At 33.8% G+C, this 15,897-nt stretch overlaps 1 protein-coding gene across 2 annotated transcripts in view; it reads right to left on the bottom strand.

Moving 5' to 3' along the window:
* The window catches only part of RIMS2 (regulating synaptic membrane exocytosis 2), a 583,562-nt gene that overhangs the window by 454,947 nt on the left and 112,718 nt on the right, over positions 1-15,897 (bottom strand). For both annotated transcript variants that reach the window (XM_007465316.1, XM_007465315.1), the window contains exon 2: positions 6,838-7,048. In XM_007465316.1, coding sequence (XP_007465378.1) covers positions 6,838-7,048 — 211 coding nt within the window. The remainder of the gene's footprint in view (positions 1-6,837; positions 7,049-15,897) is intronic.

The raw sequence follows: 15,897 nt of genomic DNA, 5'->3' as shown, positions 1-15,897 counted from the left end.
AACTGATTATATATTATACAAGCACACTAACTACAGACTTGCCGGTAATTACAGTGACTTGAATTTTTTTTTTAAAAGACTTACCATCTGATATACTGAACACACATATATCAATATATTTTAAGGGACTTTCTTAAGAATCACTTTCTTTTACAACCATACTAAAGGTATCATTCATTCTGCTTCAAATCTGATAATTTATAGTGAAAGAATCCATACGCATTACATTTGCAAATTAAACACTATAATTCTAAAAAACGTATATTCTTTATTTTTTCAAAATTAGATTATCCATTGAGAGATGGTAATTTATTTTTCCCAAAAAGTAAAAGAAACAAAAAATTAATGTTGCCACACTTTGAAGCTTAAAATAATCCTGACTGTAAATTATTTTTAATGTCTTTACCACTAGAGTCTCTATTCCATGATTACAAAATAATATCTCCCTTAGAGAGTCATTATTTTTCAATTTAACTAAATATATAGCTTTAATTTATTATGGAGTATCATCTTAAGAAAATAAATGAAAGCAATATTTCATAAAATCTTATTATACTGGTACTCCATAGTCCTGCACTTCATTTATTCTCTCTGTATCCTAAATACACCTCAGAAGAGTTAATTGTTAAGGATGGCTGCACGTGAAAGACCCTTAAAATTAAAACAAAAGATTATTTTATCTTGTTCTCTTAGGAGATTACTAAAATAATTTTTAAATTCCTTTATAATTAAATTTTAAGCTATAAAATATTTATATTGTCATTATTCTACTTCATAAAAATAATCTTACCAAAAGGCACTGAGCTTAATCCTTTGGAGCTATGATAAATCAAAAACTGTGTTCAGCAAATGTATGGACACCAAGGGGGGAAAGTGGGGGTGGGGGGGGTGGGATGAACTGGGAGATTGGGATTGACATATATACACTAATATGTATAAAACAGATAACTAATAAAGACCTACTGTATAAAAAAATAAAATTAAATTAAAAAAACATGTGTTCAGTATCTATTATGAGCAAAAGCCTTCTTGTAGTACATAAGGCAACTGAGTATATGTAGGAAAATCCAATTTGAAAAGAGAAATTAAACGCATTATTCTTTTTTTTTTTTTTTTTTTAAATTTTTAATTAATTAATTTATTTATGGCTGTGTTGGGTCTTCGTTTCTGTGCGAGGGCTTTCTCTAGTTGTGGCAAGCGGAGGCCACTCTTCATCGCGGTGCGCGGGCCTCTCATTATCACTCCCTCTCTTGTTGCGGAGCACAGGCTCCAGACGCGCAGGCTCAGTAATTGTGGCTCACGGGCCCAGTTGCTCCGTGGCATGTGGGATCTTCCCGGACTGGGGCACGAACCCGCGTCCCCTGCATTGGCAGGCGGACTCTCAACCACTGCGCCACCAGGGAAGCCCCTAAACGCATTATTCTTTTCATTTAGAATATAGGCCATATATATATATGTATATACATATAAAAGGAATGCTTTCCCAAGTAAACTATGAATGAAAATTATTTTTTATGTTTAGTCCCTAACATTTCCCTCAGATCTAAGAAAAAATATGAGAAATGTGGGGGTTGCTCTCTCTGCTTCTTTTCTTCTTCCATAAATCATCCACATCAGGTTAATCCACAATATATAGAGTTTTATAGTTGATTACAATACAAAAAATGTTCAAGGGGTGTTCCAGTTTTTCACTGTACTTAACTTATTGACTAGAACTTTGCTCAGCATAAAGAGACCATATGTTAGAAACCAGAAAATATATTTTTAAGCAAACTATATTCAGATGTCATTACAGACTTCTGCTTGTGGCCTAAATGGGATAGCAAGGGCTAGATTCCTTCATCTGCCTGAAACAAGCAAACAAAAAAAAAATAGGCAAAATGTATGAAGAATGGTATTCAAGACAATGGACATCAGGCAAAAATGGCCAGCTGAAATATGGGAAACAAACAAGATAAGCTCTAAAATTGCCCCAGGTTACTGTTTTGAGAGGCTTTCCAGGCAGCAGAGTAATACAGAGCAGCTGAAACTCACTTTGGCAGACATCCTAAGTTGAAGAGAACAAACTAAGCCTGAGGAGGCCAACACAGCTAGCTTTCATTGAACAAGTTATCAGAGAGGAGAAAGGTGAACAGAGAAAGAAAACTCCAGAGATCTACAGAGAGACCCTTCAAGTGTTCAACTTAGTAATGATCAGTGAGCATGAATATGATTAAATACCCAGGAGTGGGGAAAAAAAATCATCTGAAAGGATTAGAGAAAACAGTAGATGTTCCTACCAGCTAGATAAGAAAACTCATAATCATGGGGTATTGGTTAAAGTACTCAGGAAAGCCTTGCCTCTGTAGAAGAGAATAATTAGCGCTAAACTGAGCACTGTTCCAGATCCACCTAACAAATCACAAAAGCAAGATACAAAAGTTAAATTGTTTCCATGTAACTTAACTGCATTCCAGAACAAAGCTCAAGGAGAGTTATAGGAATGAAAAAATATCTAGCACACAACAAAGTAAAATTTTGAATGCCTGATATTCAACATAAGATACTAGGCATGTAAAGAGTCAGGAAAACACATACCATAATGAGAATAATCAGTCAAAACCAACCCAACACTGACAAAGATGTTAAAATGAGCATAGGAGAACTTCAAAACAATTATTACAGAGTGTGTATTCTACATGTTCAAAAAGTTAACTAGACTGTGGAAGATATAAAAATGTCTAAAATTGAAATTCTAGACATGAAAACTATAATGTCTGAGGTGAAAAAATACACTGAATGGTATTAACAGCAGATTTGACACTGTAGAAGAAAAGATTAGTAAACCTGAGGCATAGAAATAAAACAAACAAAATGAAAATAGAGAAAATTAAAATTTGATTTAATAAAAAAGAACATAAGTGAGCTGTAGGACAACTTCAAGCAGCCTAGTGTATGGGTAACAGGACTCCCTGAAGAAGAGAGATAGGATGGGCCAGTAAAAATATATGAAGAAAAAATTAACAACATTCTATACAGCCTATGAAAACTATAAACACATAGATCCAAAAAGCTCAAAAAAACTCCAAACACAACAAACATGAAGAAAATTAACAAAGAAATATCATAATTAAATTGCACGTAACCAGTGATCAAAAGGATATCGTAAAAGCAATCAGACAAAAAAGACACATTTTATATACAGAGAGATAAAGATGAGAATGGTATTACAATTCTAATTGGAAACAGTGAAAGGGAGAAGGCAATGAAGCAAAAATATTTAAAATATTGAAAGAAAATAACTGTTAAACTAGAATTCTATACCAAGCAAAAATAGCTTTTTAAAAAAACAAGGGCAAAAATTTTAGCATAAAAAGTTGAAAGCATTCATCACTAGCAGACTCGTACTATAGCAAATATTGAAGGAAATCTTTCAGGCAGATGAAATATGATACCAGGCAGAAATATAGATTTACAAAAAGAAATGAACACTACCAGAAATGGTAACAACACAAGTTAATACATAATGTTTCTTTATTATTTAAAACTCCTTAAAACATAAGCCTTTCAAACAAAAAACAAACAAACAGTGTATTGTGGGATTTATAAAACAGGTAAAAGTAAGCTATATGATACCAATAATATAAGTCCAGAAGGGTAGAAATGGAAGTACACTATTGTAAATTCTTATACTATACTATACACCAAATGGTATAATATCAGTTCAGGTTGACTGTGATCATTTAAAGATGTATATTACAAATCCTTAAGCAATTAATAAAATAACAAAACAAAGAGCCAACAAAGCTACAAAACAAAGAGTCAACAAAGCTAATGAGCTAACAAAGCAGATAAAACTGAATCAAAAAAGTACTTGATTAATCCAAAAGGAGACTAAAGAAGAAATAAAGATCAGATGGTAAAAGTAGAAAAAGAGCAAAATGATATAATCAAACTTAACCATATCAGCAATCACATTAAATATAAATTACCTAAACACCCAATTGAAAGGCAGGGATTGTCAGATTGGCTAACAAAGCAATACCCAATTATATGATGCCTATAAGAAAAGTACTTCAAATATGAAGACACAAATTAGTTTAAAGTAAAAGAACAGGAAACATAAACAATGTTACTACTACCCAATAGAAAGTTGGAATGATTATAGTACGATTAGACAAAACAGATTTCAGAGCAAAGAATATTACCAGGAATAAAGTCACTTAATAATTATAAAGGGGCCAATTATTTAATAAGATGTAATAATGCTAAATGTTTATGCACCTAAAAATAGAACTTTAAAATACATAAAGCAAAAGCCAATAAAACTGTAAAAAGAAATGGACAAATCCAAGTATAGTTATATATTTCAATAATTGATAGAATAAATAATTGATAGAATAATAATTAATTGATAGAATAAATAGGTAGAAAATCAACAAGGATACAGTAGACTTGAACAACTCTATTAAACAACTTGACCTATTGGACATTTAAAAACACTGTCAAAAAATAGCAGAATATACACCCTCTTCAAGTACACACAGAACATTTGTCAAAATAAACCATATTCTGGGCCATAAAATAAGTTTCAGTACATTTCAAAGGATTCAAGGCAAACAAAGTATATCCAGGACCACAACCGAATTAAATTAAAAATCATTAACAGAAAGATCTCTGGAATCCACCCCCAATATTTAAAAAATAAATAACATACTTCTAAGTTATTCATAGGTCAAAGATGAAAAGTAAAATTAGGAAGTATTTCAACTGAATGAAAATGAAAAGACAGCATATCAGAATTTTGGGGATGTCACTGAAGCAGTACTTAGGGGAAATTGATGGCACATGATGCCTATATTAGAAAAGAAGGAACAACTGAAAGCAATGGCCTCAGCTTCCACCTTAAGAAACCAGAAAAAGAAGAGACAATTAATTACAGTTAGCAAAAGAAAAGAAATAATAAAGATCAAAGATGAAATCAACAATTTTAAAAATCAATAAAACAAAAAGCTGGTTCTTTGATAAGATCAATAAAATTGATAAATATCTGTCAGACTAAGCAGGGAAAAAGACAGAAGATGTAAATTACCAATATCAGGAATGAAAGAGCTAGCATCACTACAGATTATACAGATATTAAAAGAATGAGAATGGAATACTGTGAACAAGATGCTAATAAATTCAATAACTTATGAGGAACTGAACAAATTCCTTGAAAGATACAAATTACCAAAGCTCATTCAAGAAAAAAATAGATAACCTGAACAACTCTATATGTATTAAAGAAATTAAAACTGTACTTAAAAACTTTCCCCCCAAAATAAAACTGTATGCCCAGATGGCTTCAAAACATTAAAGGATAAATTATACTAATTCTGCAGAAACTCTACTAAAACATTGGAGAGGAGGAAATACTGCCCAACTCATTCTATCTGGCCAGCATTACTCTAATAAGAAAATCAAAGAAAGACACTGCAAGAAAAGAAAACTACAAATATCAACCCTCATGAACACAGAAGCAAAAATTGTAAACAAAATTTTATCTAATCAAATCCATTAATATGTAAAAGATATAATCCATCATAACCAAATGGGTTTTATTCCAGGAATACAGAGTCGGTTTAACATTTCAAAATCAATCAATGTAGTTCACCATATTAACAAAAAACATATAATCAATCTCAATGGATGGAGAAAAAGTATTTCACAAAATCCAACATCTATTCCTGAGGTAAACAAACAAACAAACAAAAACTCTCAGCAAATTAATAATAGACAACATCTATGAAGAGCTCATAGCTAACATAATACTTAATAGTGAAAGACTGAATGCTTTCTCTCCAAGATAAGAACAAAATAGGGATAGCTTCTCTCATCACTTCCAATCAGAATTACACTGGAGTTTCTAGCCAATGCAACTAGTCAAGGAAAAGAAAAATAATCAGGTAAACCAGGGAGAAAGATAAGGAAAAATAAAGTTATTAGTTCTGGGCAAAACAAAACAATGAGAAAAGGGAAACAATGAGACAATGGAGAAATGAAATCACAAAGGGGAACAAATTCCCATAATTGTGTCTAAGTAATGTATGTAAAGACATCAGCTTCATAGTTTTGAGCTACCTAAGAATTAAATGATAAAATACTACGAAGGAGATAAATACAAATTAAAAAGAACTTAGTGAGACAACAATTTAAAATACTGCTTTTACTAATTTCAGCATAGCATTCTTTGGGAAATATTAATATATTCCCTAAATTGGATGGATAAACTACAAAAATCTAGTACAGGTGTGAAACACAGCCTTAACATTTCTTCTTTAAATCCATAGACTAATGTTTATTTCATTAATGTTAAAACAAAAATAAAGAGTAAAGTAGCCTCAAAAGCTATAAAATTATGAAACACAGAATCTCAAAGCCATAAAGAGCCTCTTTCAAAAAGAAAGAAAACGGAAGCCAAAGGAAGAGCAGATCTACCAAGTTTATAAAATTATGTGAAGTAATCGAAAAAGCTGTGACACAACCCAAACATTAATCAGTTGTGTGACTTTAAGATGAATTTTAGTGTCTCTGGATCTGAGTTTTCTACACCTATAAAATAAGGAGTTACGCCAATTGATCTCTAAATTCTCTTCATCTTTGAAAGTCTAAGACCCTATGATTCTAAACAAAATCATAAGAGACAAATACCTTTTTAATTCAGAGGAAAAATTTTTTAAATTATTTTATCTGAATTGAAGATACTAGGGAAGGTTCTTATTCATTGATTAACCTGAATATTAATTTCAGTTGTCTATTTTATTCAAGATAAGCTTAAGTATAAGAGAATTATGAAGTGTAATTTTCATTCTGTACCTTGTTTGAGCGTAATGACACTCGACCTCCACAACGAGCACAGAACTTTGTTTGGCAATATGAACAGTTATGGCCACATCCATCAGCAAACTTTGTTTTGTGGCAGATACCACAGGTTGGAGCATCACCTTTCTGTTCTTGCTGCTGCTGTGATTCTTCTCCCATCTTCTTTACCTGCTCCTTATACATTTCAAACTGCTGATGAAGTTTTCTGCAGAGAACACAGATAAGAAAAATTTGGTTTCCTGATGTCTCAAAAAAAAAATAATTACCACAATCTGTGGACACAATTTTATATCCAAAAAAATCCATAGGAGAATACAGAATAAAAATTTAATTTTCTGTTTATAGAATAACATCTTTTATGGCACATCACATCATAAAAGTGTTGTAGCTAGTTCTGCCTTCTGATACACATGCTAATTTAAGAAACAATACAATTAAGATACTTCTTTGAACTGTAATTGTAAAATTTCTACCAACCATTTGCAATATATTTTCAATCATATACCGTAAAATATTTACAATGTTATTTTTCAACAGTTTAGCTTCACAAAAAGACTGATTTGACTTACACAGTGAAACCAAAACCTATGAACTTCGAATCATTGAGACAGAATATCAATTGGAATGATCTTAAGAATCCAAACAGAGGGGAAAACATTGGATGAGTGGTCTCACTAACTGTTTAAATCTATTCAATAGTCTCGACATTAGTTGGCTGCAAAGACACTATGAAATATTAGAAGCCTACCAAATAAGGCTGTACAAATAAAAGTAAGGTCTTTATTTTTTCTAGTTAAAAATAAATAGTGATAAAACTTCTCACTTCCATTGTCTTTATAAAGGATAATGTAAAATATTTAGAACTATAATTTTGATTTATAAATCAAAGTTCCTAATCAGAACTAATGTTTAGGATTTACAAAGCTGTAAATAATGTCACTCCCATCCTAGAAAGGACAAAAGGCTAAATAATCTAAAATATCATAACTTGTTTTGAGCCCTTCACAGAGTTGAGGTTATAAGGCAACCAAATAATCTAAACTCCAAAGAGCAACAAGCCCTTCCAAAGAGCAATGGGCCACACTGTTTCTCCTTTGGCAGAACACAGGAGAAAGAGGTGTTTCCTCTTACAATTAGGTAAGAGGAAATTCATTAAAACTTTAACAAATTGTAAAGGCCAAGTGTGGGCTAAGATGACAGTTTGGAATAGCTAGGGGCCCAGGCTCAGGGGAAGTTCACACTCACTCACAATCACTCTTCCACATACCTCCACTGGTTATTCATCAGGCATATTGAGAGCAGGGCATGAAAACAAAAAGAACCCTTTGGGGGTACACATATGCAGGTATAACAAAAGTGACTGACTAGTGGCTGCTAGGACACAGGCACATTTTCTGAGACTATTTCTTCTAAAAAAGCCAAAGCTATAAGCCACAGGAAAAGGGAGTAAACTCTGTCATCCCCAGGGCAAAGGTAAAGATCCATTGCAGCTAGGGAAAAGCTTGAAAAAAAACCCTCTTCCCATGAAACAGGGACAGAAACCATCTTCAACCAAGATCTTATCCACAAATTAAAGGCCTTTTATCACTAAGGGAGGGGTGGAAACTCCTGCCCCAAACCATTCAGAGATATAAGGCACATTTGCTTCCACAGGAAGGAGGGAGTAAAATCCTTGAGCAAGCCTCATCCCTGAGGCCTCGGTAGACAAAGCCTGTTCAAAGATGGAAGATAGAACACACACAACAGAACACCCCACCCCATCACAAGCGTAGGATCAAGAAATAAGCACCAGTTGTCTACCTCTGCGGAATGGGAAAGAACATGGGGAGAGTCCCCCTCCCTCTGTGATATAAGTGGATAGGAATGGCTGAAGGGGTAGCAAAACATTAAAAACAAAAACAAAACAAAACAAAACAAAACCTTACAGTACTCCTGCATCCACCCCAAGCAAAAAGCAACAGTGGCCCACGTTAGAGGAATTTGAAGATAGTAGTGCACTAAAGATAATGATGGCAACAGCAAAATCCAAACCTGTCTGAACCCTTGACTTGATTGGTGATTTAATCCCCAATACTGACAGTTTGACAGAAAAGGCATGCCAACTTTAAGGCATAAATACAACTCAAAAGCATGAGACTCAGGGAAAAAAATCACAAGGAATAAACAACCCGATGTCAAGAGATAATCACTACAAGTAGATTCAGAGATGACAAAGATGATAAGATTATCAGACACAGACTTTAAAATGATTTAGATAAAAGATATAGAGAAAAAAGGTAGACAGACATGAACAAATAGGGTACTGAAGCAGAAAGATGGAAACTGTAAGAGTCAAATGGAAATACTGGAAATAAAAAATATGTCCTCATAGATGAAGAATTCCTTTGATGGTCTCATGAGTAGGCTTGAAAGAACTAAGGAAAAGAACAGTAAACTTGAGAATAAGTCAATAAAAATTATCCACATTAAAACAGAAAAAAAAAAGGTGTAGGAAAAAAAGAACATCCAAGGGACTTCCCTGGTGTTCCAGTGGTTAAGACTCTGTGCTTCCATTGCAGGGGGCATGGGTTCGATCCCTAATCAGGGATCTGATCCTGCATGCTGTGTGCTGTGGCCAAAAAGAAAAAAAAAAAAAAGAGAGCAAGCATACAAGAGCTAAATTGATCTAACATGTAAAACTGGAGTCCCAGAAGATGAAGAAAGAGAAAACGGAACAAACAGAACAGAGGAAATACTTGAAGGGATAATGGCCATGAATTTTTCAAAACTAATGAAAGGCAGCAAATCACAAACACGTGAACTTCAGAGAATCCTTTGTAGAACAAATACCACACACACACACACACATGCACACTTTTACACACATCATAGTCAAATTGCTAAAAACCAAACATAAAGAGAAAACTATAAAAGCAGCCAGAGAAAATAACATATTATATACAAAGAACCAGTGATAAGAATTACAGAAGATTATTCTTCAGAAACCATGCAAGTTAGAAGACTTTGGAATGACATCTTTATAAAGCACTGACAGAAAGGAGAAAAAAAAAAAAACCTATCAACCCAAGATCCTATATGCAGTGAAATTATGCTTAAAAAAATGAAGACAAAATAAAGGCTTTTTCAGGCAAAGAAATGTTAAAGGAAGACCTTAACTGCAAGGGATTTGAAGTAAGTTCTTCAGGCAGGAGTATGATACTCCTTGGAAGTATCTTATGGAAAACCAGACCTAGACATAGAAATAAATGCTTACGTCAAAAAGAAAAAAGTCTCAAATCAGTTTCAAAAAAAGAAAAAGGAAAGTTAAACCCAAAGAAAGTAGAAGGAAGGAAATTTTAAAAGATTAGAGAAGAAATCAATGAAACCAAAAACTGATTCTTTTTAAAATAGAAACAATAGAATTGATAAACTTCCAGCCAGAATGATCAAGGAAGAGAGAGAGAGAAAGAGAGAGAGAAGATGCAAATTACCTAAAACAATGATAGAGGTAACATCACTACAGACTCCACAGTTAAACAAAATTAAATGTAAAAGATTATAAGAGAATATTACAAACAACTCTATGCCCAAAATTCTACAACTTACATGAGAAACAGACCATCTTCTTGAAAGACAGAAATAAGTACACCTCACTCAAGAAGAACTAGATAGCCTGACAAGTCCTAAAGCTATTAAAGAAATTTAACTCATAGTTTAAAAATCTTTCAAAAATAAAACTCCAGTTCTCCATGGCTTTATTGATGAATCCTGCAAAATATTTAAGGAAGAAACAATACCAATTCTACATAATCCCTTCCAGAAAGTAAAAGTGAAAGAAACCTTTAACTGATTTCCTAAGGCCAACATTACTCTGATACCAAAACCATACAAAAATATAATAAGAAAAGAAAATTATAGACCAATATTCCTCATGAGAAGGTACAAAAATCCTCAACCCAACATTAGCAAGCCAAATCCAGAAATATGTTAAAGAATAATACATCACAAATAGGTGATGTTTATCCTGGGAATGCAAGGTTGGTTCCACATTCTAAATTCAAGCAATATAATTTACCACATTAACAGATTAAGGGGAAAGAAACATATGATTATGTCAAAATATGCTGAGAAAGCAGCTGAATCAGCAAACTAGGAATAGACAGAAACTTCCTTAATGCAATAACAGTATCCACAAAAGACTCTACAGCTAACATCATATTGTATTTGAAAAACTGAGTGCTTTCCCTCTGAAATCAGGACCAAAGCAAGTTCTCCTCTCTCACTACTCTTAACCAACACTGGACTGGAAATCCTAGCTAATGCATCAAAGCCAGAAAAAACAATAAAAATTAAAGCCACAGAGATTGGAAAGGAAAATTTTTAAACTGCACAGATGGCATAATTGTCTATGTATAAAATCCCAAAGAAACTATAAAAAAACTCCTATAATAAATAAATGAGTTTAGCAAGGTCACAAGATACAAGCTCAATATACAAAAAACAATTGTATTTTTATATACTAGCAATAGACAGTTGGAAATCAAAATTTTAAAAAGTAATCTGCAATGGCATCAAAAAAAATAAAAGACTAAGGTATAAATCTAACAAAATATGTGCAGGCTATCTTTGGTAAGAACTATAAAACACTAATAAAAAGAATCAAAAGAGAGATCTAATTAATAGTAGAAATATACTGTATTCATCAATGAGAAGTCTCAATATTGTTAAGATATCAATTCTCTGGGCTTCCCTGGTGGCGCAGTGGTTGAGAATCTGCCTGCCAATGTAGGGGACACAGGTTCGAGCCCTGGTCTGGGAAGATCCCACATGCCACGGAGCAACTAAGCCCGTGCACCACAGCTACTGAGCCTGCGCGTCTGGAGCCTGTGCTCTGCAACAAGAGAAGGCCGCGACAGTGAGAGGCCCGCGCACCGCGATGAAGAGTGGCCCCCGCTCGCCGCAACTAGAGAAAGCCCTTGCACAGAAACGAAGACCCAACACAGCCCAAAATAAATAAATTAAAAAAAAAAAAAGATATCAATTCTCTACAAATTGATCTATTGATTCAATGTCATCTCAGTCACAATCTAGGCAAGAATTTTTTAAACAAATTGACAAGCTCAATCTAAAATTTGTATGGAAAAGCAAAACTCTCAGAATAGGCAGAATATTTTGAAAAACAAAAAGATTGAAGGACTCACATTACCTGATTTTAATACTTAACTAGAAAAGCTACAGAGGTAATCAAATATTGGCAAAGGATAAACACGCATACAATAGAACAGAATAGAACAGAGTCCAGAATAGTCCAACACTTAAATGGTCATTACTTTTTTTAAAAGATGCCAAGGTAATTCAATGATAAAGCATAACCCTTTAAAGCAATGGAAAATTAATGTGTAAAAAAAGTAACTGGAAATCCATGTGTAAAAAAATGAACCTCAACTCATACCTCACACCTATACAAAAATTAACTAAATGTATTACAGAACTGTAAACAATAGATTACAGAACTAAATAAAATGACTATAACTATAAAACTTCTAGATGGAAACATTGACAAAAAGTGAGGCCTTGGGTTAAACAAAGACTACTTAGCTAGATTAGACAAGCATACCTTCAATAGAATCTAAAAAGCATGAACCAGAAAGCAACCAATGGCAATATATAAATGAATGAGCATAGCTGTGTTCCAATAAAATATTATTTATGGACACTGAAAACAGGCAGTGCGCCAGATTTAGCCTATGGGTCGCAGATTGCCCACTTTTATATGATATGATTTCATTTATATAACATTCTGAAAGAGGCAAATTATTAGGACAGAAATCAGAACAACGGTTGCTAGGGGCTGGAGTAGAGCAAGAGGATTAACTACAAATGGATACAAGGAACGTTTGGAGGTGAAGGAAATAGTCTGTCTTGATTATGGTGGTAGATATTTAACTGTGTATGTTTTCCAGAATTCAGTGAAGTGTATGCCTTAAAGGTGAATTTTACTGCAAATAAACTATACCTCACATAAGCCTGACTTTTAAAAAAGTTAGTTTCAAAGTGCTAACCTAAAGTCAGTAGGTAAATTTAAAATAGATCTATGTAAGTCCTTTCACCTACTTAACCACAAAAGCAGACTTCCTTTTTCACACCTAATATTAGTAAATTCAAATAGCCGTGCCAGTTTTCTCAATTTTTTTCTATAACTTCAGACAACATACTGTTTTTCCCTGATGATCTCCCACCAGGTTTAAGTGAATCTCTGTTAACACAAAATAAGCACCACTACAGGAAACCCAAGCTCATAAACATGTACCAGACAGAGCAAGCATGATTTTAAGTGGACCACTGAATGAACTCTGCATCATAGCTTCTCTCAACCATTTAGAAGAACTATCTTTCTATATGTGAGGTATATTATACATTTCTACTGTATACCTGTGTACACACTTATGATCTCTGGCATATATAATTTCAGCACATGGCTGAACCCCACTGGGAAACAGAGAAAGAAGAAGAAAATTAGAGTAATGTTCTGTTTTAGTTCTAGAGGCACTGGAGTATTAGGCAAGTTACCAAGTCACACTGGAACAAAAAGCAGAAATCTAGTTAAGTCAATTGCTGTACAAAATAGTGCCTCAAGGGAAGTAGAAACCCCATTTCACAAACAGGGAGAAGGCCAATCACATTAGCAGAAAAATTAGTAATTATGTATCCCAAAGTGCTAGATTAGAGCTATTTAAAACTCTTTTACATAACAACTGTAGTAATCCCAGAGACTATACAGCATTATTAGGGCTGTAAAATGGGATCAAATCTTCCCAGCTGTAGGGAGCAAAGAGAGAGAGAGAAGCCGAAATTCAGATAGGACTAGACTACAACAGCTTGAGGTGATAAGAGAGGACTTATAGAGAGATTTTGTGTATTCATCCTTCCAGTCCTATAAAATGAGAAACTACCATATGTAGAAGTGGCGGTGTACAGGCAGATTCGGGAGCTAAATTATATTCCTTGCCAAAAAGAGCATTTCTTCCCTTCCCATTTATAAATAGGCCAAATTCTATCTCTGCTTCCTCACCCCAGTCACTCTTCAATCAATCTAATCTAATTTCCAGTCTACTTCTTAATTCTCACGAAGTTTACCAAGGATCTCCCTGTATCTAAAACTAACGGACCAATTTTTTTAGTCTCCATCTTACTGAGTTCTCAAACAATACTTGAAATTATGTTCACATGCCCACTGGGCTTTCATTACACTCTCCTGATTTTTTTCCTGTATCTGCCTTTCATTTTCTCTCTCCTTTGAAGGTCAAGACTCAGGCGCCTCTTCTCTTTTCATTCTGTCTTCTTAGGCAATCATAGCCACACCTAAGACTTCAATTTCCACCTATATATAAATTACTTATAAAAGTAAATCCTCAGCTCAAACTTCTCTTCAGCTTCAATATTCAATTGCCTACTTGACATCTCTATTTGGAAGTCTCATTGCCAGTTGGAATTCAGTGCGTATCAAAGCAAACTCCTAATTTTCCTATTAAACTAAATTCCCTGCCAGTGTTACTGCCAGTGCACAATTTCAGTGAATTGTGCCACCATTTAATTATGCAGGCCTGAAATCTAGAATTATTCTAGAAATATCTCCCTGCTTCAAATGCATAATTAATCTAAGTCCTTTCAATTTTATTTCTTAAATGTGTCTTGAATCCTTCCGCTTGTCTCTGAAGCCACTGTCAATACCATAGGCCTTGTTACCATCAATGCCCACCTAGCCTCCTGGCTAGGCTACTCACATCCACACTTCTCCCCTTCTGCGTACTACAGAAAAATTATCTTGTCATCTCACTGCTTAAAATACGCTAATGGCTTCTGATTGTTTTTAAGAAGAAAAGTCTTCTTATGAAGACATACAAAGCCTTGAATGTTCTCGCACACATTCACCCCTTCAACCTCATTTTTTGCACTGCTTCTTTCCCCTCTTTCTGCTAAAGCCACTCACCCTTTAGACTCACTATGGTGCATCCATTATAGGGCATTTATATTTTATACATGCTCTCGCCTCCTCCTAGGATAGATTACAATGCACACCTTTTTTAAAATTTTCTTTCTTTCTCTTTTTTTAAACCGTAGGTATCCAAAATAGAGTTGATCATGAGCTTGGTTGCACTGATCCATGCTTGGCTCCCTTTTTAATTAACTATTTCCCCTTCCCTGATGTGACTTCCCTTCCCTCAGGAACCAGTCTTTACATTTTTATATTAAAATCTAAATAGAATAAACAATAGCTAATGCATATGGTGCTTATTGTGTATCAGGTAGATAGGTACTATTATAAATATTCTACTATTATTCTATTCTACAGAGAAGCTATTTTTACTTACAGTCACACTGCTAGTAAGTAAAGCCAGATCCAAATTCAATGTTGCTGCAGAATCCAAGCTCCAACAACTATAAGTTTACACATTTTAATGGCTGTATAATGTTCTCTATTTACATTTTATTCATCCCTTTATTTTTTAAAAGTTGGCACTTTATTCTGAAAAAGAATAGATTTATATATATAACTGAATCACTGTGCTGTACACCTGAAACTAACACGATATTGTAAATCAACTATACTTCAATTAAAAAAAGAATTAGTAAATAAATAAGTTGGCCCTTAATAATTCATTACTGTATATTTCCAATAAATTGTAGTATTTCTGTAATGAGATATTTATAAACACATATGTTTTTCTCTCATATATGTATACAGAAATATAATAGACATACTCAAGTTCACTAAATATTTCTGAACTTCCCTCCAAATGGCTTAACCCAGTTAGCACACCTGCAAGCAGGGTATGAAGGCTCCAGTTTTCTCTTATCCTTGCCTATACATGATATTATTCAATTTTTAAAATTTTGCAGCTTGGGTAGATATGAACTGATGTTTTATTTTTTTTAAGTTCACATTTTTCTGACTCCTAATGAAGTTCAGCCAGTTGAACTGCCCTACCTATGAACTACCTATTCATGCCATCCTTTACCAAAACTCTCTTGGTTTTCCTGGAGGGGCGGGGGCGGGGTGGGGGGGTTATGGGG

Source organism: Lipotes vexillifer, unplaced genomic scaffold (genome assembly GCF_000442215.2).
Source record: "Lipotes vexillifer unplaced genomic scaffold, Lipotes_vexillifer_v1.1 scaffold1586, whole genome shotgun sequence".
In the NCBI taxonomy this organism is placed as follows: domain Eukaryota; kingdom Metazoa; phylum Chordata; class Mammalia; order Artiodactyla; family Lipotidae; genus Lipotes; species Lipotes vexillifer.
Note: the sequence above shows the minus strand (reverse complement) of the source record. Positions and strands in the feature narration are given on the sequence as shown.